The sequence below is a fragment of the Neofelis nebulosa genome, chromosome 2 (assembly GCF_028018385.1).
Source record: "Neofelis nebulosa isolate mNeoNeb1 chromosome 2, mNeoNeb1.pri, whole genome shotgun sequence".
Classification (NCBI taxonomy): Eukaryota; Metazoa; Chordata; class Mammalia; order Carnivora; family Felidae; genus Neofelis; species Neofelis nebulosa.
Window position 1 is genome coordinate 202,670,837 of NC_080783.1, and position 26,885 is coordinate 202,697,721.

General features: G+C 45.2%; 2 protein-coding genes across 6 annotated transcripts in view; both read right to left on the reverse strand.

Moving 5' to 3' along the window:
- Positions 1-414: 414 nt before the first annotated feature.
- Positions 415-1,924, reverse strand: SH3BGRL3 (SH3 domain binding glutamate rich protein like 3). The gene is made up of 3 exons (XM_058718526.1): positions 1,750-1,924; positions 963-1,130; positions 415-845 (listed from the first exon to the last, which is right to left on the reverse strand). The coding sequence occupies exons 1-3, from the start codon at positions 1,795-1,797 to the stop codon at positions 780-782; spliced, it is 282 nt and encodes a 93-aa protein (XP_058574509.1). The 5' UTR covers positions 1,798-1,924; the 3' UTR covers positions 415-779.
- Positions 1,925-3,122: 1,198 nt separating this feature from the next.
- The window catches only part of CEP85 (centrosomal protein 85), a 36,164-nt gene continuing 12,401 nt past the window's right edge, over positions 3,123-26,885 (reverse strand). For 3 of the 5 annotated variants that reach the window (XM_058718516.1, XM_058718515.1, XM_058718517.1), the window contains exons 3-14: positions 25,318-25,470; positions 18,561-19,255; positions 17,554-17,687; positions 17,011-17,128; positions 15,730-15,915; positions 11,835-11,987; positions 11,457-11,608; positions 10,191-10,305; positions 9,027-9,077; positions 6,546-6,653; positions 5,194-5,419; positions 3,123-4,818 (exon numbers count right to left, since the gene is read on the reverse strand). In XM_058718516.1, coding sequence (XP_058574499.1) covers positions 4,658-4,818; positions 5,194-5,419; positions 6,546-6,653; positions 9,027-9,077; positions 10,191-10,305; positions 11,457-11,608; positions 11,835-11,987; positions 15,730-15,915; positions 17,011-17,128; positions 17,554-17,687; positions 18,561-19,255; positions 25,318-25,470 — 2,252 coding nt within the window. In that variant the 3' untranslated portion in view covers positions 3,123-4,657. Of the gene's footprint in view, positions 4,819-5,193; positions 5,420-6,545; positions 6,654-9,026; positions 9,078-10,190; positions 10,306-10,620; positions 10,771-11,456; positions 11,609-11,834; positions 11,988-15,729; positions 15,916-17,010; positions 17,129-17,553; positions 17,688-18,560; positions 19,256-19,573; positions 19,727-25,317; positions 25,471-26,885 lie in introns of those variants that run through there. The other 2 variants (XM_058718518.1, XM_058718520.1) reach the window with 2 other exon arrangements.

Genomic DNA, 26,885 nt, shown 5'->3' on the forward strand with positions numbered 1-26,885 from the left:
CCCAACATTCTGCACAAAGCCACTGTGCCCAAACTGGCAGAACTGCGGCCATGAACCCACTTCCATGACACGCCCATACTTAGCCAGGATGCTGGAACCCAGGCAGGCAGCCACATGGCGCGGTCACATTACCGACAGGCATACAGATGTGCTACACTCACCAAGCCGGGCGTGTCAGGACACTATCACATGCCTGTGAATCAGGAAGTGACCCACCTACACTGTTTAGAGAAACGCTGGTCCACACAGTTATGCATATGCCAGACATACACCCACATACGTGCGCAATCATACACAGAGGTGCCACACAGGAGACGGCCCGACCGACCTGCCCGTGGGACCACAGCCTCAGACAATCCCATCTACCAGCCTTGCTCAGACCAAGGACTCAGGCCATATCAAACAGACACGGTGTCAGTGGAATGGGACATTTAATTGTCTCTAGGGGACAAGGAATGCGGGGCCTTTGGCAGAGCCCTGGCTAATGGAACCCACAAAGGTGCCCATCAGCCAGTGCCAGAAGGGTGGCAGCCTCAGGGCCTGGCTGACAACAGCCAGCACTTGGGCTGTTGCTTAAGACAATTTCTGAGACTAGTGGGTAAGGAATGTTGCCTTTGAATGGGAGAAGAGGGGGCTAAATTAGAGAGGGGGAGGAGGGGGGCTTGGGTTGCGGGGAGAGATTCCAAGGTCGGAAGGCTAGGAATGACAGGGAGTTGGTCACAAGGTCCTTCATGGCCGGCGGTGGCTGCGGGGGGACGTGGTGATGGAGTCCGGTGGGCTCAGGCCAGTTTCAGGAACTCCTGCAGTGTGTTTTGTTCCACAGCCTCCACGAAAAGCTCATAGTCCTAGGCGAGGGGAGGGGAGAGATGGTCAACCTGAGTGCTGGTGTTTTGTCCCAGGTCTGACTGACTTCTGAGTCAGAAGTCCTACACTTCCCCACTCCCAACCCCCGGGGTTCATACCCCACAGTACTGGTCCCCGTTGACAATCTGGGGTGGGGTGGCCTTGGGGTTGCCCGCCAAGGCTCGCATCTCATCCCGCAGGGCGTTGTCCTGGGAGATGTCCACTAGCTGGTACTGGATGCGCTTCCCATCCAGGATGCGGGTCACCTCGCTCTGCTGGGACTTGATCTGGGGGTAGAGGGCGGGGAAGGGGTTAGTGAGCAGGCTGGAGGATTTACGGGGGAAACCTGGGCAGAAAGACAGGGACTGTGGCCAGTAGTTTTTGTGTCCCTCCACACCCTGGGCGAGGGTTCTGGCCACTAGGGAGTTAGGAGGATGAGTCAGGTTTGCAGCGGGGCAGGATGAAAAGAGGGACCACCATGCGGAGGGGAGTCAGAACGAAGGGAAGTGGGATAAAGTTCAGTGGAGAGAACCAGGAACTCAGCGAGGGGAAGGCAGGGCAGGCCTTGGTGGAGGCAGGTTAAGGGGCCACCCCTGCCTAGGTACACACAAAGTGGGGGAGAGGAACAGCACGATCAGGACGTGATCGGGGTCGCAGGGGGGTTGCAGAGAGTGCGTGTCCGAGAGATGGGATGGGCGCGGGCAGCTCGTCCTGGGGCTGCTAAGGATCCAGGATGCCCAACGGAGGGGTTCAAGGCACAGACTCGGGGCCCGCGTTGGGACTCGACCCAGGAGGCCGAGCCCCGCACCTTCTCGCCCCCCGCTCCGCCCTGGGGGCGGGTCACGGGTGCCGGGCCGTAGCGCCCGGACTCCGCCGCCCGAGCTTTCACCCGGGGCGTGCACTCACTTCGCGGGAGCCGGTGACCGACGTGCTGTAGACGCGCAGGCCGCTCATGCTGCGGGTGGACTGGCAAGCCGACAAGCGGACGGATGGCTGGCTGTAGCGGCAGCCGCACGGCCTGGAGACGACGCCGCCGCGCTCGGGAGCGGTTTCCTTCCTGCTCTGCCCGCGAGTCACCGCTCTCAGGACCAATGGGCGGCGCGGGCAGGCGTGCGGCCGGGGCGGAGCCTGCGCGACCCCGCCCCGCGCGCCGCTGCCCCCTCCCCTCCCCCTCAGTGACGGGGCGCGCCGAGGACCCCAGGGCTGCGCGAGGCCGTCCCCTCCCGCGCCTTCCCTGATCTGGGGTTCAGCGTGAGGTGGGGGGAGGGGGCTGGTGGCCGGAAAGGCCAGGGAGGGCCTGGGTGACGGCTTGGCAAAGGCCTTTTCAGCGTCGCCCGGGTTTGCTGCACCCAGCTACCCACCCTCAGTGCCACGATAGCACGGCGCAGCTGGAGCTTTGAAGGCTTGGGCTGTTTTGAAACCTACAGTTCCTTGGCTAGGGAATCTTGCTCCAAGGGACCCCTTCCCACAGTCCCCGGGTGACACTCACACATGGCTAACCCCATGGCACACCAAAGCAGGGACAGCCCCTGCTGGGAGATTTCCCCACAAGTTCCTCTCTACTCAGGCAAGTCTAGACAAGGAAGGGTGGTGGCCGGAGACAGGGCCACACCCTCAAGGCACCAGATGGAGGCCAAGGTAAGAGTTTGCTAGCTCTAGAACGGGTGGAGGCAGCAGTTGGTCGGGACTCCGGGGAGCCCGGCCCGCCCTTGTTCAAGATCCGCAGCTGGTCTCAGGGTGGCCCTAGCTCAACTCCAACCCCAGATGGCATTCTAAAGCTGCTCCTGCTCCCAGAAAAAATCCAGGGGGTGGAGAGACTCATCAGCCCAAATTGGGCTCAGCTGTCTGTCTGGGGTTGGCCAGGACTGCCCTCACAGGCCCCCCACCCCACCCCCGGGCTCAAATAGCAGCCCAGAAAGACCACCTTAGCTCCGTGAGGCAAACAGGGCCCTGCCTGGCTCCAGGGAAGCCACTTCCTCACAGCAACCTAGAAGCAGACTTCCTCTCAGAGACTTACTGAAACTCTTTCCAACGACAGACTTGCTCAATGACTCAGGGCAGCTTCACCCAATAGAAAGTAGTGTCAGAAGAGATCTTATTTGTCCCCATAGAGAACACCAGAGGAGCGGAAGTGGTAGAAACAGACGAGAGGCTGGACCTGCCAAAGGTCCCTCCTTGCTGCTGTCTGGGGAACTTGGCTAAACACCCGGGCCTTGGCTCCAATAAGGCAAAATGAGGGGTGGAGTAAGGGATGGTGATAATGGTGATAGAAAACTGAGGAGTTTGTTAAATATTTTATTTTGTAATCAAAATAGGCAATACAAACCAGTTGACATAACAAGGATTCATATAAATAACTGCTTATAAACTTTGAGGAAAAATACCCGTGAGCATGGTGGCTGGGCTCCCAACACAGGGTGGAGACCAACCAGGCAGCTCTGCTTTTAGGAGGCAGGAAGGAGCCCAGAGGCTGAGGGGATGGCTGGGTGGGGCTGCTCTGAATGGAAGGGATACATCACTCCATAAATAAGACATAAAATTGTAAAAACACTTAACGAGTCTCATTCAGACCCAAGAATGAGGTCCAGGATGCTTCTCTGACAGCTCAAAGCTTAGCAACAAACTCTGGCTGGCTCTGAACTGCTCAGTGCTCCTCCATACCCTTACAAAGCCTTGGCTTGGCCTGGCTCCAGATCTAGAGGAGGCCTGGGGCCAGCCCAACAACCGGATACAAACAATTGTGTTCTGAGATGCTCCATACATGAGGAGACAAGAGAAAATAGAAAGCACAGGGTCCCCAAAGGCCCCAGAGAAACAAAACCCAACAAATACGGAAAGCTAGAACTTAGAGCCAAGCTATACCGGGTACTCTGAACTTTCAAAGGGGCCCCAGAGCAATAAAGGGAAAAGACCCTGCCCCTAAACAAAAGAGAGGCACAAATCAGGACTGGGCTCTGGCCTCAGCCCCAGGAGGAGGTGGTGAGTAGCTTGACAGTTGCCCTGTGGCAATATGAGGGAAAATCCTGCCCAAACCCAGAACCATAGAGAAGAGTTTACAAGGGGGCTACCTGGATGGCCTGAGAACAAAGGAGAAGGGAGCTGTGCTAACCACATGGCCAGGGCCCCATGGGACAGAGCAGCTGGAGAATGGGGTATCCTGTAAAATGGCATGACAGCTCAGATTAAGGAGACCTGGATACAATCCCTAGGCCAATTCTAGTGGGTGCTTTGCTAATAAACAGATCACCCTGAGGCATCTGTGAGAACAAGAGTCCTGAGGAAGCAGCAGTGGGACCAGGCCAAAGAATACCCCAAAAGCCAACTTAGATCCCAGGCAGGCTAGCCGACTGGTCTGAGAATTCTCACATGGCCACTGTGACTGGTACTCAGCCTTTCCAGTGGACATCAGCAGGACCAAAGTATGGAGTGGGAATGAACGTGGATCCATCCAGAGGACGGAAAAGGGAAGTGAGCAGCCTGTTTACCTTTGACGTCAGCCTGGGGCTGGGAATAGTCTGTGAGGACTTATCAGTTAACCTGCAAAAGTTAATTAGTAACTCACCCTCAAAGGATAAATCAGTATGACAGGACAAATGCAATCCAACAAGGCAAAGCCAGTGTGGGGTAGGGCAGGCACAGTTCCTTAATCAGCCCTTGGCCCCAGATGCAGGTTCTTACCCCCCTCCATCCCTTCTCTCTGGGAATAGCAGCAAATAGGAGGCAAGAGATTGTCAGGGCAGGACCTACAAGACTGGGCTCTCAGCAGACCAGATCTTCCCTGGGGAAACGGAGTCTATGCCACCCCCAGCATTCCTCACTGAGTGACACAGTTTTCTCCCATATCCTGGGCATATCTGTCTGACATGGTGGTCCTTAAGTCCTCGATGTCACGGCGCAGCTGTTGAACCTCTTCTAGTTTCCTCCTGATCACATCTGGCTTCTGCAAATCTAGTTGAATCCCTGGGTGCTGTGCAGCTGGGGAGAAGAGCATTTCAAGAGAATGTTAGTGAGTCAGTTAGGAGATGCTTTCAATGGAGGGGGTGGTATGGATATGCAGTACTTTGAGACCCATGGTCTTAAAACACATGTTTTTAAAAAAGTAGATGGGGATAGTGGGCTGAAAACTTGCTAAGGGCCATTTTCTGTTTGTCCCGCATTCAAGTACCCATTAAGGATGACTGCTTCCAAAACAGATTTACTGAGTATCTACTTTGCAAAACACATAAACTCCCAGGGGCAGTGACCAGGTCTACAGAGCCTTGATCACACAAAGGATGGGAAAACTGGATGGGGGTGACAGAAGAATGAAAGCCACTCTCTCCTGTGTCCCAGACTGGCCTGAGGACTCACAGTGAATGCCCAGGAGCAGGGAGAGATTGGGGTCATGGCCCTGGGCCCTCTGGGTCACAATGCTACAGACAGCCTGCAGATCTTGAAGGCAAGTGGCCAACTCCTGGTGCAGTTCAAATGCCAGCTGGGCTGTATCTGGTGAAGATGGAGACCCTGGTTGGGCTTGACGCAGGTGTTCCTGGAGTGTCAGATTCTTCTCGATCAGGTCCTGGTTCTGTACTGAAAGCTGAGCAGACAGATGGGCAAACACATTAACCCAAAGCCCAGGGAAGGGCAGACTATTTATACATGTACGTGAATACACGAGTCACAGGGGATACTGCCCCCTCCCCACCACTACCAACAGGCTTAGCACTCCCCCTATTCCCAAAACTGGGCCTAAGTTCTCCTGCAGGTAGGTCAGGCCCATTGGGTTCCAGTACTGGAGTCTCCCCAGCAGACTCTGAGTCATCAGCCTCCAGGTTCCTGTTCAGGAACCAGAGAAGATACTCCCGCCCCTCGGAACTCTATCTGAAGGCAGTCCCTCAGCCAACTCTGTTAACCAGGCTATTAGAGGAGGCTTAACGTGAACTGTGAAATCTGAGGAGACACTGGTTTCAATCTCTCCCTGCCACCCTGACAAAAGTGGCCACCAGCCAGCCTGATCACAGTGTGTCAGAGGAATAAAGGGGGCAAGAAAGACAACAATACAGCTAGTGGCCACCGGGTGGGGGCCTGAGGGAGCTAGGAACCTGGAGGACACAGCACTGGAATGTGCCCTGCTTGCATTTTTACACCTTCACCTCAGTAGAATCAGGCTTTTCTACAAAGACCAGCTATTCATGTATGTCTGTGTCTCCTCTCTCTCTCTCTCCCAGAACAGCTTAACCCATTTTCCCCTCCCTCCCTCTATTCTGTTTTAAAAACACTGAATAGAGTTCTTCCTCCAGTCCCAGCCTTTCACGTACACTGGGCCATGTGACAATCCCAGCTCTGAGAGACTCCTTCCTAGGTCAGTGAACTTGGTCACCCCTTGCTGACAGCTCTGTATACTCCATGAGGACCACCGAGCTCTCAGTCTTCTTGAACCCTTCCTCCCCAACGCCACAAACCTGTGGCTAAAGGAAAACAAAGGGAGAGAGACTGACTTCTTGCATCCAAAACACATTCCTGGGTAAATATGGCCTAAGATGGGATTACGACCTTTAACAGAAAGGATGATGTAGCGTCCCTTTCTATTCTTCTGCCAAAAACAGTTGTTCAGCAGGGACCTCTCAAACATGAGGGCTCTTGTGGGAGTAGGGATGGGGAAGGTACACTGAGAAATCAGGCTTGTGGAGGCAGTACCACGAGGCCCAGATGCTGCTGCTCACCTCTTTCACGGCTGTGCGAAGCTGCTGCAGGGCCGTCTCTCTCCGCTGGGCCTCCTCTTTCAGGGCCTGGCTTGCTCCTTCTTCCTGAGCCACCTCCTGCTCTAGGCTCTGAATCCCAGGGCAAGGAGTGGTAGGATTGCACATGAGGAGTAACAAATCTGGTTTAGACCATGTCACCTCTGGCCTGGACTATATAGTAAAGCCCCACCCCGCCCATACATGGCTTAGAGATTATCTTAGAAAAGCCCTGATCTGCTACTTCCCTTTGAAACCCTCCTATAGTTGCTGACCAATTAGAGGTTAGCTCCTCAGCAGGGCATTCCAGACTAGTCTGGCCCTTACCTACTTTTCTAGCCACATCTCTTTTCACCTTCCACACAGCCTCTACTCCAGCCACATCAAATGACTGCACAGCCTTCATTCCCAAAGGCTCCAGCTCCAAACTTGCTCACTCTCCTTCCCCTTTGTCTAGGCTACTCTTCTGCTCTATAACCCAGGAAACCTTCAAGGCCCACCTGAGCCTTCCTTAATCCGCAAATCAGATTCTATTAATCCTACTCTCGCCCTGCTACTCATACTTCCATCGTGGCTCGAGTACACTCGTTGGCAGTGCACATGTTCCCCCCCACTCCCTCCATAACTTTCTTGAGGGCAAGAAATGTCTATTCAGTTGAGTTCAGTACTTATTGAACACTGTGACAGGCACTGAGGATACTGAAAAGAATACCAAACAATACCAGTCTTCGAGGAGCCCACAGCCAAAGCCCTTGAGAATACTGTGTATTAAATGCTTCTGACAGAGATAAGGGGTAGGAGTGCTCCCACAGTCACCTAATCTAGTTAGGAGGGAGAGGGGGAGAGGGAGGGAGAGAGAGAGAGAGTGTGTGTGTAGGGATGGTCAGGGTCAGGGAGAGGGAGGTATTTATGTTTGTTATTTTTTGCCTCTCATTCTATTCATTCCAACTCCCCTCCCCCAATTTTGAAACTTATTTGAATAAAGTATTTAAAAATTTTCTGAATTTTCCCATTTTGTATTAATAAAAAACTGCCAAAGGAGAACGTCTCATCACCATGAAATATCCAAGGTGACAGTTTTGAATCTACTTGATTCCAGCAAATTCATCTGATATTTTAATTTGCCTGAGAAGTTTCATCATGGGTAAATGTAAAAGGTGGGGCTTTTTTGGGGCGCCTGGATGGCTCAGTTGGTTGAGCATCTTACTTTGGCTCAGGTTATGATCTTGCAGCTCATGAGTTTGAACCCTGCATTGGGCTTTGTGCTGACAACTCAGAGCTTGGCACCTGCTTCAGATTATCTCTCCATCTTTCTGTCCCTCTCCCACTCACGTACTCTCTCTTAAATATAAATAAAATATTTAAAAAATATATATATATTTTTAAAAAGTTGGGCTTTTTCAACCTTTTGGAGAGCTGAGGGTTTCAGGGTATGTATTTGAGACACATTAAAAGCTCTACTAGGAACCTGGGATTTTAAATGGATATAAACATTCACTAGGCTTGACTATCTTCTTATAGGACTTGAAGTAGGGGAACCAGACAGACACAGCCCAACCTACATGATGGCAAAGGCAGGACTGCAGCTTTGAGCTGCTCTCAGAGTGAGTGCATTTCACAGTTTTGATGAGAAAACCTCTTTTGGAGTCCAAAGAGAACCTGTGTGCACCTGCTTTACCTAAGGTTTTTTGGAGAACCCAATTAAGGACACCTCCCTACTCTGGCCCAAAATAGAAACCAGGAGTTGTCTTTAGTTTTTCCTTATTCTCTAACCCCCTACATCTTGTCAGTCACTGATTCCTCTTAATTCCACTTCCTAAAATTCACTTGAATCTGTCCCTCACAGCTTCTTCTCCTTGCTATGCTGCCAGGTTCCTTCATCATCTCTCACTAGGATTTCTGCAATAATCCACCAGCCTCCAGCCTTGTTTCTCTCCAAGTGCCAATCTTTCCACACTCAAGCCTGAGTTGCAAATCTGACTACCTCACACCCAAATTACATTCTATTCGCACTGTCAGTATGGAGCCCGATGTAGGGATTGAGCCCACGAACTGTGAGATCATGACCTGAGCCAAAATTGAGTTAGACTCTTAACCGAACGAGCCACCGAAGCGCTCTGTGTGCTAGTCCTTCTATCTGGAATTCTAAAACCAAAGTATTCAGCTCTTCTTTGCCTAGCTAACTTTTCCTCCTTGTTCCAGGCTCATGATCTCCAGAAACCCTTCCTTAACCTGCCCTGCTCTCACTGACTCTTCTATGCTCCCCCAAAGCAGTAAGGACAATGTTCTCATAATACTGTGCTAAAACCTCTTCCCCACAAGATTGTAGGCTAAAAGCACTGACTGGGTCTCATTCTTGCTATACTCCTAACACTGAGCAAATTGTATGACACAGAATATAGAGTTGGCCGAATTCTAGAGATTCCATCAAGTCCTGCTCACCGTGTCATAAGGACACCAGCTCACCTGTACTTGTGAACGCAGCTGATCCATCTTCTGTTGTTGCTTCTCCACAATCTGAAAGGCAAAGTTATCAAGGAAGGCTATAAGCACAGGCTGATGGTAAGGTCAGAGGGCAAGAGGCTACATCAGGATCTATGGTCTATTAGTGCCACTGTGGCTATAGCCAATCAATAGTGAAACCAGGGTGAAGGCAATTTAGCTCTACTTACAGAAAAAAACCCAGATTCCCTATCCTAGCTAGCTAGCTTCACACTTCTGTACTCTACTCACAAAGAGGTTTAAACAGGAATGTAATGTGGACTATGACCACTACTGGGATGAAGTGGGGAATTCACTCTGATAACTGTGGGCCAGTAGAATAAACTTTATATATAACCAGTGTACATTTTGGTTCTTTAGTAGAGGACAGGACCAAAAATTCAGTTTAATGAAGTCTGGCCTATCCAGAGCTGTGATGAATGCTATTATTTATAGCTTTGGTCACAAGGCTGTTCAAGGAGAGACCACGAATAGGCCATTTCCTGTCCTTTGAGACCTCAGGTATTCTCTGAACCATTTCTGGGGTTTATTTATTTATTTTGAGAGAGCAAGTAGGGGAGGGGCAGAGAGCAGGGGGAGAGAGAGAGAATCCCAAGCAGGCTCTGTGCTTTCAGCACAGAGCGCAAGCGGGGCTCAATCTGATGAGCTGAAAGATCATGACCTGAACTGAGATCAAGAGTCGGACACTTAAACAACTGAGCCACCCAGGTGCCCCTCTGGGTCTTTTTTTTTTTTTTAACCTACCTATCAGTCTCACTAATAGGTTTGGACTCTTTCTTCTCTGCTAAATTAGGGCCACTGTGCCAGTTAGAACTCTGCCCAATGCAAAAGGTTCTGTGTGGGGCCTAAGCCATGAATGAAGTGCACCAAGCATCAATGTACCATTTTGGAGCATCTAGCTTGGATGTTCAAAAGCATATCCTCTCCTAATTCTGCTTGCCTGTTGTAAGAATAAATATCTAAAATGCAAACTTATTATGCAGGGATGACTTCTCAGAAAAGAGAGGAAAGTTCTGGGTAATGCAGCTTAGGTGGCCCAGGGCCAGAAATTCATGGTTCCTTCCCAGTACACAATCTTCTCTTCCTTCTCAGCCTGCCCTCTATTACAGCCTGGACACACTCAGTCACCTTTCGGAGGGAATCACATTCTTTCTGCCAGGACTCCATTTCCACTTTTGGACCTTCTCCCTGTTGGGCTGGACCTTCTCCACTGGCCTCCTCCACACACTGCTTATCTTGCAGGCTGAAAGACAGTGGCCTCTTTAAGAATTCTGAAGTCAGGCAGATGTGGCTTTGACTCCTGATTCTATTATTTATTGTACGTTTGGGGTAAGACACTCAGGCCCTTCCAAGCCATATCTGGGGATAACGTGTTAGGTCTGTTGTAACATAGGGTGTACCACACACAAGTTGCCTAGCGTATGTTAGTTCTCTTCCCTAGAGGCCAGCATCTATCCACTCTTCCACCAATTCTCTACCTGCCCAATGCTCTTTTATATTTGTTTTGATATTTAAAAATAAACACTCATCACATGTATTTAGATTATAAAAGTCATACATGTATACTGTAGAAATTTTGGAAAACAAAATCTTTTTTTCTTGGCACACATAGTCTGGGGCAGGGTCAACTTTGACCCCAACCTCTCTTCTGACTCCAACCGAAGGTCTCCTCCAATGGATCCCCACAATCACTTTCATTATGGCTCATCTGCTGAGACAAACAACAGGGTCACTATGGTTGAATTTGGGCTGAGAAATCCAATCCATCCCATTAGAAACTGGATTTGGTCCAAGAGGCTGTCGAAACACAGCCATCACATTTTCAGAAACTGCAATTGATATGGAAGAGGCTCTCAAAATACCCTGAGAGTACATTATGGCATCTTGTTTTGTTCTTAGAACCTGTTGTGGCAATAGAGAACAATCCCTAGGGCTGAAGAGAAACAGATGTTCCTAGTAGCCTTTAGCTTACAAGGTTCAAAATGTAGATCACCCCCCACCCTCCACCCTTAACATCAGGATCTGCTTTTGCAAATATACAGTTAACTAATTTCCCAGTATATAAAGTGGTTCCCTTCGCTCAACACATACATACTCAAGGATTACTATCCATTATTATTATTATCATTATTATTATTTTATTGTTATTATTATGCCAGGCACTGGGTTGGACCTTCTAAAGGATACAATGACAAACCCCCACTGCACTACTACACCCTCCACTCTCCATCTCAAAGACCTATTCCTTGCCCATAAGCAGCTATCCTATTATTCATATTCCAAAGAAACGAAGCTCAGAAAAGTAAAGTGATTTGCTCTAAGTCACACAGGTAGTAAGTAGGATAGACCTAACTCTCCACTCCTTTCCTCAACTACACAAGGGTATTTATTTACCTATGTCTACTGGAGAATTCTGCTCCTCTCTGTCTCAGGCTTTCCAGTTGACCCTCCTTCTCTCTGCAGGCTGCCTGGGTTTCCTCCAGCAAACTCTCCAGCTCGGTTACTCTCTCCTGCAGCTCTGTACTCTTCAATTCAGAATCCTTAAGCTGAGAGACAGGATCCCATACTTACGGTCAATAAGCCAAGGAATACTGCGTATCTCAAAAAAATGTGCAGTCCAATTGCAAATTGGACAGATGTGAGTCTGGACTTGACTCCTTTGGGTTTTTCCTTTAGGAAGCCACAGGGTAACTGCATACAGCAGAGGCTGAGGAAGTCCCCCTGCTTGGCCACTCCTTGCTAGCCCCAGGTATGCCCAGACATTGCTGCTACCTGCTGGCTCTGCTTCTGATGATCTTCCAGGGTGGGCAGGTCAGCCAGGTAACGCTCCAAGGTCTCAATACGCTGCTGCTTCTCCCGGTTCTGCTCTGATTCCTTCTGACATTTCTTTTTCAAATTATTGATATGTTTATCACGACCCTTGACCTAAGGAAAGAAGTCAAGAATCTGTCTCCACTGACTCCTCTAGGACTCTGAACATCACCTTTTTTTCTGAAATGACCATTGTCTCTGCCCTTAGAGCTGTAAATGTCGTTCTACTACAATGAAGACAGGGAGCTGTTCAAATTTTGCCATTTGAAATTAGGGCATAAACTGCAGAGTTAACACACCTGAACTTTCCAATCAAGGGTAGGGAAGAAGGGCTCCTTGGGGAGTTTTTAAAAACTGGTAGCACTTCTACATACAGGCATACCTGGGTGACACTGCAGGTTTGGTTCCAGACCACTGCAATAAAGTGAGTATCACAATAAAACACGTCAAATGAATTTTTTGGTTTCCTAGTTCACACAAAAGTTATGTTTACACTATACTGTAGTCTATGAGGTGTGCAATAGCATTGTGTCTAAAAAACAATGTACATGTCTTAATTAAAATATACTTTTTTGCTAAAATATGCTGATCATCATCTGAGCTTTCAGCAAGTCTTAATCACAGATCACAGGTCACTAAAACAAACATAATCATAATGAGAAAGCTTGAAATACTGCAAGAATTACCAAAATATAACACAGAGACATGAAATAAGCAAATGCTGTTGGAAAAATGGCACCAAAAGATTTTTATCAAGGCAGGGTTGCCACAAATCTTCAATTTGTAAAAAAATGCAGTATTTGAGACACACGATCAAGTGAAGCACAATAAAACAAGGTATGCCTGTAATAAAGAATCCATCTGGTTTTTGTCCTGGGGTTCTGGGAAAAAACTTTTATACTCTTAGGATTTCCCAAACAATAGGAGCATCTTTGTTATTCATAGTGGTCTGGTCTGTTCCAGTGAAATAGGTAATGCTTTCTTCCCTGAACAGAACATGTGATTTAAAGCTAAGCAATCACCTGGAAGGGCTAATGAGACTGTAAACCTCTTGAGAGGAGGAGCTGTGTCCATTTTGCTTATTATTATAGCCCCCACACATAAAAGCCAGAGCTCAGTGCTTGGCACGAAGTGGGCACTCAACCAAGATTCGCTGAATGTACACTTTTTCTCCACTATTATGGTTTTTTCTTTGGCTTATGAAAAAAGGATGCTAGAGAAAGCAGAGAAAAAGTAAGGCATATCTACTGATGTCAAAAGGAGACACAGACCTAATTTAATCCAGAGGTAAGAAAGTACTAAGAGTGGATCCCTGAAAATCAGCCAAAGGCTTTATCCCAGGTATAATCTCTACCCTTTCAAGCTCTAAACCAGTGAGTCTCACATTTTAATATGCATCAGACTCAGCTGGGAAACTTACTGAAAATGCTGATAACCAACTCTGAATTTAAAAAAATGGTGGATTACCCAAAGACCTTTATCTCTTCTTCTAAAACATCTCTCAAATGACAGGAAGGAAATTAGAGTACTAATTTTAAAAAGCTAATAGAGGAAGAGATAAAAGTATATGAGAGATTTCAACGTGTTTACAGAAGATGAAAGTGGACAGGGGATAAATTACTCAAAGAGTTATAACCACAGTGGGCATTACAGACAATTTGGAGAACAATGTGCCCTTCACACCCTCCCAGTACTTCTCAACTCAAAGCACCAGGTACATCTGAGGCAGGTATCAGCCATAGATCTGAAAAATAGGGCACTCGTTGGAAGTCTATATACAGGCTAGCTGGATACCATTTTCACCCTAAGTTTCCCCAATAGGAGACTGCAGATTTATTCTCCAGAGAAATCAGAGAGATTCCAGACTCAAGGATATCAGTCACAGCAGAGCGTGTAGCACTGGGTTGCAAGGAAGTATAAGTAAAAATCTATATAGAGAACTGTGGGACTCTAAGCCTAATCTCCTTCTCAGTATTGAGATCCTAAAAGCCAAAAGCATTCCTGTCCCTAGCCTCACAACTAGGCAGGAGGCTGAAGATTCTTTTCTGGAGAGAGTGAGGTAAGATATTCAGATACTAATATTTGAGGGTCCTTGAGAGAGAAGGTAGTCCAAGTCTGATCATCCTATAGTGAACTCCACCAGTCAACTATCACGAAGCTAGAGCTTCTATCCAGTTTTTAAATACTTCATTCTTAAACATAAGTGCCCATTCATTCAAGGATCACTAAGCCTCTGACATGAAAGACACCAAAACAAAACAAAAGGTTCTGAAAAAAACAAGAAACAATACTATAAGCAGATGTAGACATGCCAAAATTATAATCAGTATTATCAGAGAGAGAAGATATTGCATCCATGAGACAAAACGAGCAAAAATCTCAGGAATATACTCAGAAATATAGAGAAAAGAAGAGTTAAGGGTAGAAATCTTTGTGGAGTGGAGCTCGGCACAGAGCTACTAATATTTATTATAAACATATTGGTATTTTATTATTTTAACTTGGATACACGTATTTTGATTAAAAGTTTTTTTTAACAAGCCTCTAAGTCCTTGCTATACCAGTGGCACCAACATCACCTGGGAACTTGTTAAAAATGCAAGATCCCAGGCACACCCCACCCCAGAATTACTAAATCTGGATCTGTATTTTATTTATTTTATTTTTAAATTTTAATGTTTATTTATTTTTGACAGAGAGAGAGAGAGAGCATGAGCGGGGGAGGGACAGAGAGAGAGGGAGACACAGAATCAGAAGCAGGCTCCAGGCTCTGAGCAAGCTGTCAGCACAGAGCCCGATGTGAGGCTCGAAACCACAGACTGGGAGATCATGACCTGAGCCGAAGTCAGATGCTCAACCAACTGAGCCACCCAGGCGCCCCTGGATCTGTATTTTAAACAAGATCACCCAGTGATTCTTAGGCGCATTAAAGTTTAAGAAGCAATGATCTGGTTGATTTTGATGCAAGTGGTCCAGAACTAAACTGGTCCAGAACTAAACTAAATTATTAAACAGGTCCCCCAAGAACATCTGCATTACAGCAAACTGTGAACAGAAGCAAAGATTTTAAATTGGCTCCTTCTATGATGACCAATCTTGGCCTAAGGCAATTCTTTGTTTTGTTTTTTAATGTTTATTTATTTTGAGACACAGAGAGAACACAAGCAGGGGAGGGGCAAGGAGAGGGAGGGAGGAGGAGGGGAGGGGAGGGGGAGGGGGGAGGGAGGGGAGGGGAAAGGAGGGAGAGGAGGAGGAGGAGGGGGGAGGGGGGGGGAGGGAGAATGAATCCCAAGTAGGCTCTGTGCTGTCAGCACAGAGTCCAACAACACAGGGCTTGATCTCATGAACCATGAGATCATGACCTGAGCTGAAATCAAGAGCTGGATGCTTAACGAACTGAGCCAGGCACCCAGGCGCCCCACTCTAAGGCAATTCTAAGAGCACTAGCACAAATGTAAAAATTCCCAAACTGGCTGCACACATGGAATTCTTCTCTACTTTTTAGGCAGAATAAGGAAAAACCAGGCTGAATGATATAAATTTACTACAGGTGTTTAAACACTTGCAACAGTACCATCTGGTATGACTGCCCAGGCTGGTTTTCTACCCAAGCCAGCTGGGGGCCTATCACGACCTGGGGTAGTGAGGGACTTTGTGGTACTTTTGTGGAGATAAGCAAAAAGGAGAGGTGCCATTTCCAGTAGACCAGTCCTGCATGAAAAGTCAGTGTAAGATCTCACCCAGTTGGCTCCTCCTAGTTCCAAGAATGGGGGCCAGAAACAGCTTAGGGTTTGACAGGAGAGGGCTGACTGCCAACTCCTTTGTGAATTAGAGAGCTACCAGCTCCTTAGCTCACCCTTTCTTCCTGTTTCTTCCCCTCCTCTGAGTGCTTCTGCAATGCCACTTTGAGTGATTCTCTGATGAGCTGGATTTCAACTTCTGAAGCAGAGAGTTTCTTTTCAAGCTCCATCTTTTCTTTGCTTAGGGCTTCTGTCTTCTGTGCAAACTGTGCACGTAAGAAAGTGTTCTCTCGCTGCAATTCCTGCATAAAGATTCTTGATATGTGACCATTCCTTACCCTTACAGCCCCACGTACTTTACTTATCCTCAGTATTCTTTGTGGTCAAATATCATCTTTCTCTAAGAATTTCTTTAAGTAGTGCTTCTCACAGTGTGGTTCTAGGACTAACATCTTCAGCATCACCTGGGAATTTGTCAGAGATACAAATTCTTGAGCCCAACTCCCAGCCCACCAAATCAGAAACTCTGGGGATAGGGCCCAATAATCTGTGTCTTAACAAGCCCTCCAGGTGATTCTGATGCACACTCAAATTTCAGAATCACTGCCTTAAAGCAACGCCTGAGGTGCTAGTAGTAAAATGGAAGGAACACAGGATAAGATCTCAGAAGACCTGTGCTCAAGGCCTGGTCCTCCTCTATCTTCTACATGACCTTAGGCAAAAATTCTTCCTCTTTCTTGAGCCTCAATATTTTCATCAGCAAATTAGAGGACTGAACTAGATTTTATATAAGGGCCCTTCTCACTCTAACATTCTGATGCCATAACATAGAACACAATCTTAATAGGTCCACTAGGTGGCAAAGCCAGTACTATAATCTGTCTAATACCCATCACTCAAAAGCTCATATTGCAGAAGAAGCTTGGTCAACAAAGCAAGATTTTTTTTTAGGAGCCATTGCCATTAGTGAAAACATGGCTTCCTTTAGCTGCTTCTAGACATGGAAGAATAAAAATGAGAATGGCTGTAAATCCCGTTACCTCTGCCTCCCCCTCCCTCTGGCTAAAGGCTGGGAGATTAAGACTTAGAACATCACCCAACTCTAGAACCTTACTATGTACCTTGCTCTGCCTTCCTCTTCTCCCAAGTATGTCCTGACACCAAGGCATACCTGATTTCACCCTTAAGTCTTTTCTGCCCCCACAAAGGCAGAACAGGGGATGCTTTATAATTAGGATGTCTACTCTTTGAGGGCTTTGCTTTGTCCTTGCTTTGAGGGCAAGGACATTTTACATCACTTGATCCCTTTTCTATCTCCTGGATACCTAACAGTAAGAAGCAAAGGGAAGATACTGAGTTATGACAATCAGAATACCATTCTGGCTGCCAATGCTTACCTGCAGCCTCAGCAAGCAGACATCCCCGAAGGGGGCAGGGCGGCCCAAAAGGGCACTGTGGACTTGTAGTTCACTCTCTCGTACTTTCTGCTCCAGCTGAGAAATGTGCTTCCTTTGCCTGCAAAAGCCAGCAGAATGAGGTCCAGGGTCCTGACACTAACCTACTTGCAACATGAGCCCCCACCTTCCTTAGTTGAGTACGATTCATAGTATATAAAACAAAGGCCTTGCATTCTGGGCAGTATTGTTTTACTGAAGGAAGAAGAGAAAATAAGAAAACTGACTTGGGAAATAAGGAAAGATCAGCTGCAAAGAACTGGCTGCCCCCTACAGGCACTTCCAGAGCCCCTGCAGAGGACACACAATCGGCCTATCACATTAGTCAGATAAAGGACTCGGTGCTTATCAACCTAGCTCTACCAAGAGGCAAGGTGTAGACCCAAACAGAGGGGGATGTGCTATCCTTGGGAAGACCTCATTAGGTGCCATCAATGGGGGCTGGGAGAGCAGAGGCTGATCTTAGGGCACCCCTTGCCCTCTTACTTGTCAATGAGGAGCTCCTTTTCCTTCAGAAGGTGTTCATTACTGTTCAAGATGCTGATCCATTGTGCTGGTTCTAATGTGGGCAGTGGAGGAGCAAAAGCAGCGGGATGGTGGCAGACGGCTCCATTCTGAAGCTGGAAGACAAGCAGGCCCAGAGAGGCTTGACCTTGACCCACAAGCACCTGAAAACACCTGAGGAGTACCCAGCTGGGTCTCTAGTCAAGGTTCACTTTGGCTCAGCCTGAGAAGGCCCAGTGTTTATGAAATAATTTTAGCTCTGATGCATGACTGGAAAGAACCTGCCAGGGAGACTTCTGCCAACTGGACACTCCCTGCTCAGAACAACTGGACACTCCCTGCTCAGAACGGCTCTAGGTTCTAAGAAAAGGTCACTTATCTTTCATTATCTGGCAAGAGAGGCAAACCAGGGGCTAAGATGTCCTCACCAACCAGGAAAGGAGAATGTATCCTGCTTCTTTCCTTTCCTTTCCTTTCCTTTCCTTTCCTTTCCTTTCCACTCTTAAGCAGTACAAGGCCTTTTTTATCTTTTTAAACACAAAATTGGTATAATAGAAGGAAAGCAGGAGTTTAGAGATGGGTTTTAAACCCTAGCTCTGCCACTTACCAGCTTTGTGACTCTGGACAGATTACTTATTCTAAGAACTTGGTAAAATTTTTACATTTACCTCATCAAAGTGCTACAAGATTTAAATAAGATTCTGTATGTGAAAGGCCCTGCCCTAGTGACTGGTACACAGTATGTAGTACATGATCATTGTTAATGTTATACTTTTTGGGGTCTTCTGCTGTAACCCTCTACTCTGGAGGACCTATCTGGTGTTTAATTAGACCACCAACATGGCATTCACAAGCCTTCACTTCCTATCTACAAACATCTTCTCTTTTTCTTAGAAATGTTTTCTTTAGAATCGAAATTTATAGGACAAAACCTATATAGTTCTAAGATCTGCACAGAACCTGTGAAATCCAAGGAAAGGGGTCTCTACCTGCATTTGCTCCATCTGTAAACGGATCAACTCCAGCTGCTGTCGACACGTGCTGAGCTCACAAGATCGCTCACGGGGATGCCAAGGGTCAGGATTCGGCTGCCATACCTGAGAGGGTATAGGCTTGGAGAAGCCAGGAGCAGGCTGGAGTCCCAAAGGGAGCACTCCACTGCTGTTAGGGTGAGGTCCATTCCGCTCACATACCACCCCACTGCCCGGTGCCTTCTTGGTCTCAGGCAACACTTTGTATAACTCCTTGTTTGTGTCGGCTCTTGGGTTGTGGAAGTGGACTTGGTAGTGGGGATCTGAATAAAATGTCTCCATCACTGCCGACTGATTAAGGGTAGACTCCATACTGGGAATATCAAACTTCCTCACCTCTTCTTCTCTTTCATGGCCCACTGCTGGAAACCAGGACTGCTCAATTCCATTTTCTCCGGTAGCACCACAGAGATACATGAAATCTCTAGATAGGCCTGGAGAACGTTTCATTGCACCAAGGTCTGCATTTCTTGTCATCCCCACACCTTCAGCCAGCCCTGATAAAGGGAGTTTGGAGGAAGAGGGTCCAGAAGGTATAGAATTTGGCTTGGCAGGAGAGGTCCCCAAAGTAGAAGGTATCACATGGGCTGTTGGAATGGTTATGTGGCTTTTGATGGGCTGAAAAGGAGGGCTGCTACTTGAGCTACAAAAATCTGCAAAGAGAATAGTTTTCCGTAAGTCAAAACTGAAGGAGCATACTTTTTTGAGTATGGCTGCCACACCAGACACTCTCTGTCCTGAGACCAGGCAGAGTGGACACTATCATCACAAGTATCAGGCAGAAAGACAAGGCAGCCTAACTTAGAAGTATGTATTCTAGGATCTCAAATGCCATTCACAAGGTAAACCAATCAAAGGCAACATTAGCTTTACTTTTAACTTACACTCTGTCCTTTGTATATGAATAAAAAATCTTGCCAGTCAACAAACAAAGCTTAAAACTGAACTTAAAAAAAAAAAAAATCACTTACTTAAGGGAAATGGATTAGGTCTTACTCTTCTGGGAGTTGGGGAACTCTCAAGCTATAATCCGATCCAATAAAAATATTCTTTCCAAGGGAGGGCTGCCAGAATCCTCTGTGGCCTCCGAAAGCTTCCCAGCAAAGGTAAGCAATGAATCTAAACTATCCAAAGAAAAAGGTACAGTGGATAGTGCTGCTCTGTATCCAGGACAGGGAGTACAGCATCTGAATCAAGATTCTATTCTCTCTCCCACGCACCAGACCTGACTGCCTGGATATGTGAAGTTATTCTTAGTAACTCTCAGGTTTCACTCCAGCACAGTAAGCACTCTCAAGTGGGTACACACTGAAATCCTCTATTTTATATTTTGCCTTTCACTTCCCCCTTGTTTATATCTAACTGTGACTTTTCACTTTTCCTTTAGATTCGATTTATGTTTCCTTTAGCTCTTGATTGGTCTTGGGAGACAAGTCTCTGATTAGCTCCACTGCAAAAGGTTCACATTTCTACATTATTTCCAACTTTCAAGTACTACTCTGAAAAAGACTACAGGGTCACAGAACTAATGTGCCAAGGAAGTGGACTGCAAGCAAACAACAAGACAGTAATATTAAGAAACATACCTGTTACTTTCACCAGGAAAAAACTGAGTAAGGGGACAAGGAATAGAAATGTCTTCCTTTTTCAACTATGTCCAGTACTCATTTCCAAACCAAGCACACTACCATGGAGAAGAATGGACTACCAATTTAATTCATTTCTCTTTTTCCTTTCCATCAACCAACACAGATCATTGTTAATGTTATACTTTTGGTATACTACTGAGGACAGATACTAATGAGGACAGATACTATAGATTGGCTACCATCTTCTGATACGCGTTTGTAAGCAGCTCTTTAAAAACATGCACATGCCAAATTATCCCTTATCATGTACGGGATAAGGCAAAGTATCTAATCTCCTATACTCAGATGATCTTGGGGATATAAAAAGCCATATTAAAACAAAACAAAAACCAAATCAAAACAACAACAGTTATTTCTGATCAATGTGTCTGCCTCTCAGGACCAAGACAGAAGAAGATTTCAGAGGCAAAGGATACAGTTTTTGATGTCCCATAACATAAACATAGGAATAGTCAACAAGGATAAGGTAGACTGGTGGTGATGAAAACTTCCAAGGATAGTAAGCTCCCAACTTGAAATCCTCTGTTAACAACATCATAACATCCACTCTCACCAAGGGTCTCTGCTCTCAAAGTATAATTATGGAACAGAAGACAGTGAGGTTGCAGCATATGAGGGGCTGCTATTACACTGAACTTTGTGCCACCTCCTTCCATTCTTCATCTACAGCACCACTCACTCTTCAGACTCACCAAATTCAGTTTTGAGCCCACAACTCCCAAAGTAGTAATGCCAAAACCAAAGCCGAGAAAAAAGGTACCAAATGACCCAGGAGAATATGGTTTTCCTAATTTTCTAGGAGTGTGTTTCATCTACAGACAAAAGAACAAAGGAAAATCTTGGGGTGCTCAGTTGGTTAAGTGTTTGACTCTTGATTTCGTCTCAGATCATGATCTTACGATGGTGAGATCAAGCCCCATGCTGGGTTCTGCACCGATGATGTGGAGCCTGCTTGGGATTCTCTCTCTCAACCTCTCTGCCCCTCCCCAACTTATATGCGCTCTCTCTCTCTCTCACACACGCACACAAACACACAAACTTTTAAAAAATAAAAAAATAAAAAGAATAAAGTAAAATCTTCATCATCTGTCACTTATCTATTAGGTTTATCTACTTATAGTAAGGAATCTGCTGTGATTCTGATAAACTGGTATTAAATGTCAAGTTACACCTCAAGTCTGGTTTGTATTTTGAAACAAACAGCAACACTTATTTTCAAAAGGGCCACTTACCTTCTACAATTTTCAAAGGCTTTCAAAATTTAAAGTATAGGATATGTGATTTTTTGGAGAGAAAAGTCTACAGTTCTCGGAATCATTGGGTTTTGGCCACTTTAAGGGTATTCATATTTCTAAATCTCTCCTCTCAACAATACCCACTGCCCTGCTCCACCCTCTCTCCCCCAATTCTAACAACTCTGCTTTCTTGGTAAGGGGTAGATTTCCCTATAACTAAATCTTTTTTTTTTTTTTTTTTTTTAAGTAGGCTTCATGCCCAGTGCAGAGCCCAATGTGGGGCTTAAACTCACCACCCAGAGATCAAGATCTGAGCTGAGATCAAGAGTCAGACACTTAATGGACTGAGCCACCCAGATGCCTCAGCTATTGCTAAATCTTGATCATTTCTGTCTATATCTCATACTGGTTTATGAAGTAATGTAGTCTGAACTAAGCCAGAGACAATTTCAGTCTTTTTTTTTTTTTTTTAAACGTTTTTTTATTTATTTTTGGGACAGAGAGAGACAGAGCATGAACGGGGGAGGGGCAGAGACAGAGGGAGACACAGAAGCGGAAACAGGCTCCAGGCTCTGAGCCATCAGCCCAGAGCCTGACGCGGGGCTCGAACTCACGGACCGCGAGATCGTGACCTGGCCGAAGTCGGACGCTTAACCGACTGCGCCACCCAGGCGCCCCGACAATTTCAGTCTTTAGCAAAGAGCTGAAAGCCTCTGAGTTCTCAAGTATATATCTCTACCAGTCCTTTGAGAATCTTAAAGGTAAAACATCTTAATGAGGGGTGGAAACAAAACCAAGCCTGTTTAGTTTAAAGATGCAACAATTAAAAAAAAAAAAAAAGATGCAACAATGAACTATATTTTATACCAGTCAAAAGGGTTCTTGTCAACTGGGCTCCAAACAAAACCAAGCTAGATTCATAAACAAAATGAACAAGAATTAAGATAAAGACCATTGTACAAAACTGTTTTGGCAGAGAAGACACCTTGGATCCTTTAAAAAAAAACAAAACAAACAAACTTCTAGACCAATGGCTTTGGTCACTACATCAAGGCTACTATAATTTTGGGGTGCCTGGGTGGCTCAGTCAGTTAAGGGTCTGACTTCGGCTCAGGCCATGATCTCGCGGTCTGTGAGTTCAAGCCCCGTGTCGGGCTCTGTGCTGACAGCTCAGAGCCTGGAGCCCGCTTCGGATTCTGTCTTGCTCTCTCTCTGCCCCTCCCCTGCTCACGCTCTCTCTCTCTCTCTCTCTGTCTCAAAAATAAATTAAAACAGGGGCGCCTGGGTGGCGCAGTCGGTTAAGCGTCCGACTTCAGCCAGGTCACGATCTCGCGGTCCGTGAGTTCGAGCCCCGCGTCAGGCTCTGGGCCGATGGCTCGGAGCCTGGAGCCTGTTTCCGATTCTGTGTCTCCCTCTCTCTCTGCCCCTCCCCCGTTCATGCTCTGTCTCTCTCTGTCCAAAAATAAATTAAAAAAAAAAAAAAAAAAAAAATTAAAACATTAAAAAAAATTTTTTTTAAAGAATGCACAAGAGGAAATATATATATATTTTTCCCCAAAGGAATAAAAAGCATACAATCTGTGTAACGATGTGACTGAATTAAATACAGTCAGTCAATTCAGTAGGCAGAGTATCTAGACCACTGTTTGATTTTTAAAAGATTATTTAGTCAAAATGAAAAAAGGTTTCATGACTGCACATGTAGACAAAACCCAGGGGCGCGTGGATGGCTAAATCAGTTAAGTGTCTGACTCTTGATTTTGGCTCAGGTCATGATCTCATGGTTCCTGGGATCGAGCCTGCATCGGATTCCATGCTGACAGAGTGCAGTCTGTTTGGGATTCTCTCCCTCTCTCTCTGTCCTGCTCGTATAGGCACACACGCTCTCTTTCTCAAAATAAACTTAAAAAATTTAAAAAACAGAAATATAACTCACATCCATTCAATTCATCCACTTGAAGTGTACAAGTCAATGGTTTTTACTATATTCAGTGGTGTATAACCATCACAAAAATCAATTATTGAACATTTTATCACCACAAAAAGAAACGTCTTATCCTTTAGCAGTCACATTCCATTTCCCCTAACTTCCCTAGCCTTGGGCAATCACTAAGTTATTTTCTGTCTCTATAGATTGGCCTATTCTAGACATTTCACATAAATGGAATCATACAATATGTGGCCTTTTGTGTCTGGCTTTATTTAGCATAAATGTTTTAAAAGTTCATCCATTTTGTAGCATGTATTAGTACTTAATTTCTTTTTATTGCAGAAAAATGTACTATTATATGGATATACTACATTCTACTCATCCATTCATCAGTTAATAAACATTTGGGGTTGTTTCCATTTTTTGGCTACTATGTATAATGCTATGAACATTCCTATAACAAGATTATGTGTGGAAATGTGTTTTCATTTCTTTTGGGTAGGTGGAGTAGAACTGTTGAGTCATAGGGTGACTCCATGTTTACCTTTTTGAAGATCTGCCAAACTGCTTTCCAAAGCAGCTATAACATTTTACATTCCCACCAGTACTGTATAGAGGTTCCAATGTCTTTAGATTCTCACCAACACTTGTTATTATGTTTTTGATTATAGCCATCCTAGTGGCTGTGACATCTGATAAAATACTAGTGACTAGTTTTGTGACTTTAATCAAGTCATCTAAACACTTTGAAATTCAGCTTTCTTATCTGTAAAATGGAAATAAAATATTTCATAGAGTTCTTAAAGACATTAATGAAAAATGTAGAAAAAATTTAGTATAGTATCCATTACAAAGTATTTAATAAATAGTTTTTAGTTATTCTTAATTATGAGGTCCTCTGCCCTCTAGAACTCACTATCTAAATGCAAAAATAAAATACTCTTGGGGCACCTGGCTGGCTCAGTTGCTAGAGCATGTGACTCTTGAGCTAGGGGTTTTGAGTCTGAGCCCTACATAGGGTATACAGATTAAACAAACAAACAAACAAACTAACTAAAAAGAAAAAACTCTTGTAAAGTACTGTCTGGCAGTTATTACTTAATTTATGTGCCCCCAAAATGGCAGGCACAATAAAGATACAAGATTGCAGAGAGGGAGATCAGTAATGGGTGGAAGGGATGAGAAAAGTCTTATCATACACTTTACTAAATTTTGAAATATAAGATCAGCATAGCTGGGAAGGGCAAGAGGAGGTGGAAACAGCACGAATGGGCCCAGATTAAAGAAGGAAAGCGCTCAGGGACATGTGGCTGGCTCAGTAGGTGGAGTGTGCAACTCTTGATCTCAGTTGGTGTTGTGAGGTCAAGGCCCATGCTGGGTGTGAAGATAACGTAAAAAATAAAATCTTAAAAAAAAAAAAAAAAAAAAAAAAAAAAGGAAAGAGTTCAGATAGCCAAAAATAACAACAACAAAAGTTCTGTGCTTTTTCATAACATAATAAAACACCATACTTGGTGACAGTTAAGAAATATGTCTGAATGGGTGGAATAAGGCCAGATCACAGAACTCAGCAAGGCTCCTGAACTTTATCCTCCAAGTAATAGAAGCAGTTGAGAATTTACAGGAAAGGAAAACTATGAAATCAGGCTTTTAAAATTAGTCTGGCAGTAGAGGGAAACACTTGAAGCCAAGAAACCTACTAGAAAGTTGTTTAAGATAGGACAAACAGTAAAAATTGAGAGGAAAGGACCAGTTGTAAGAAACATGGGAGTAAGAAAAATCAAGCAAACTCCCTGGCTGAAGGGGCTGAGTTATGAATACTCTGGAAATGACAATATACCTGGAACACAATGTGAAAATGACAACACATATTGGTAATCAAAACATTAATTCACACTTACCCTCTGCAATGTCTGAGCATGATGTGCCAATGGCTGTGTCCCCACTGTCAGCTACACTTGAACAGCGGCTGAAGCGACTCCGAAAAGCCTCTGAGATAACTGGGGTCTGCCATTCAGTCCCCAGGGAACTGCCCTTTTGAATTACACCGGAACCTGAAACAAGTGTCATTTCCCACCTTTAGTGTGAACCAGCTGATATAACCCCCACAAGACTGTTTAAATAAATCACTTAAACCTATGAAAAAATAGCAGCACCCTACCCTTCTCTCTCCTGTACCTATTTCAGTTACTCTGAGTTAGTTAATTTTATTTTTTTATTTTTGAGAGAGAGTACAAGTAAGGGAGGAGCAGAGAGAGAGGGAGAGAGAATCTCCATGCTGAGCATGAAGCCCAGTGCTGGGCTCAGTGTCACGACCCTGAGATCATGACCTGAGCCTAAATCAAGAGTCAGACGCTTAACCAACTGAGCCACCCAGGTGCCCCTGAGTTAGTTAATTTTAAATGGAAATAGCATGAGAGTTGAGAATGTTCACAGACAGAAATAAGACTTACCAAGAACCCAGGAGTACTGGGATGGAAAACAATACTATTTAATAGTAGCTACTACCATGTTTTGAAACCTAGAAGCCATAACACTTTATCAACATGATCTCATCTTCCTTACTGAACAGTATCATCACCCCTATTTTACAATGGATAGAGCTGAGATTTGAACCCAGGTTGTTTAGATTCCAATATCCACATTCTTTCCCCTTACAGGGTTGCTTTTGGCATTCTGCGCATGACAATTCTTCAATGTGTAGTCTATATGTGGCAGGATGGCTTAGCATCCCTGGTCACTATTAAAAGCCAGTAGCAGCCCTAACCCCATCCCACCATCACTGTGAAACCTGAAAATACCCCATATGCTTCCAAATGTTCCCTAGGTTAATAGGTAGTCCAGTCTGTTGTTGAAAATCATTGCTTGACTGAACAAGGATACCCTGTGGGCAGGGTAAATCCAGATCAAGGTAAGTCTTGAAAGTCAATCTGAAGAGTTTAAGACTTTGAGTGTAATGCAAAGAACACTAAAATTTCCGAGTGGGTAAGACAAAGCAAGACTGATGAGATATTTTTAATTCTGTTAGCTTGCTATTTAAAGGCCAGTAAGTAGAAAATATTCAATAAATAATTTGCTAGTATTTATTGTTAAAAAAACACTAATTTTCTAAACTGTATCTGATGATCAGTGTAAACAAAGAGGAAATGGTGTCTACTTATCCATTTAAAGTGTCAGAGTTTGAATTGAAATCAGAAAATAAAGTTCTACAGACTCTTTGATTTAGTGGGAAGCAAATGATATCTCAACACAAACCACCCTCTCTCTTGTTCCAGTTTTAGTGCTTCTCCCATCTTTTTCACCCACTTTCTTCTAATTTTGCTACACTTCTGCTTTCTACTGAAGGCACCCTAACTTTCTCCAAGGACACCTTTTTATTCTTTGGGTCACAGTGGACTGCCTGATTTGAAAGAATTTATATACATGCAGTAATCAGTAATAATCTTTCATAGAAGATATACCCAACAAT

Bases quoted from the DNA above. Each gene is read 5' to 3' on its own strand.
- SH3BGRL3 (XM_058718526.1), bottom strand. From the start codon at position 1,797: ATGAGCGGCCTGCGCGTCTACAGCACGTCGGTCACCGGCTCCCGCGAA. The intron at 1,131-1,749 runs GTGAGTGCACGC...CTCTACCCCCAG, and splicing joins CGGTCACCGGCTCCCGCGAA to ATCAAGTCCCAGCAGAGCGA. The intron at 846-962 runs GTATGAACCCCG...CCCCTCGCCTAG, and splicing joins ACGGGGACCAGTACTGTGGG to GACTATGAGCTTTTCGTGGA.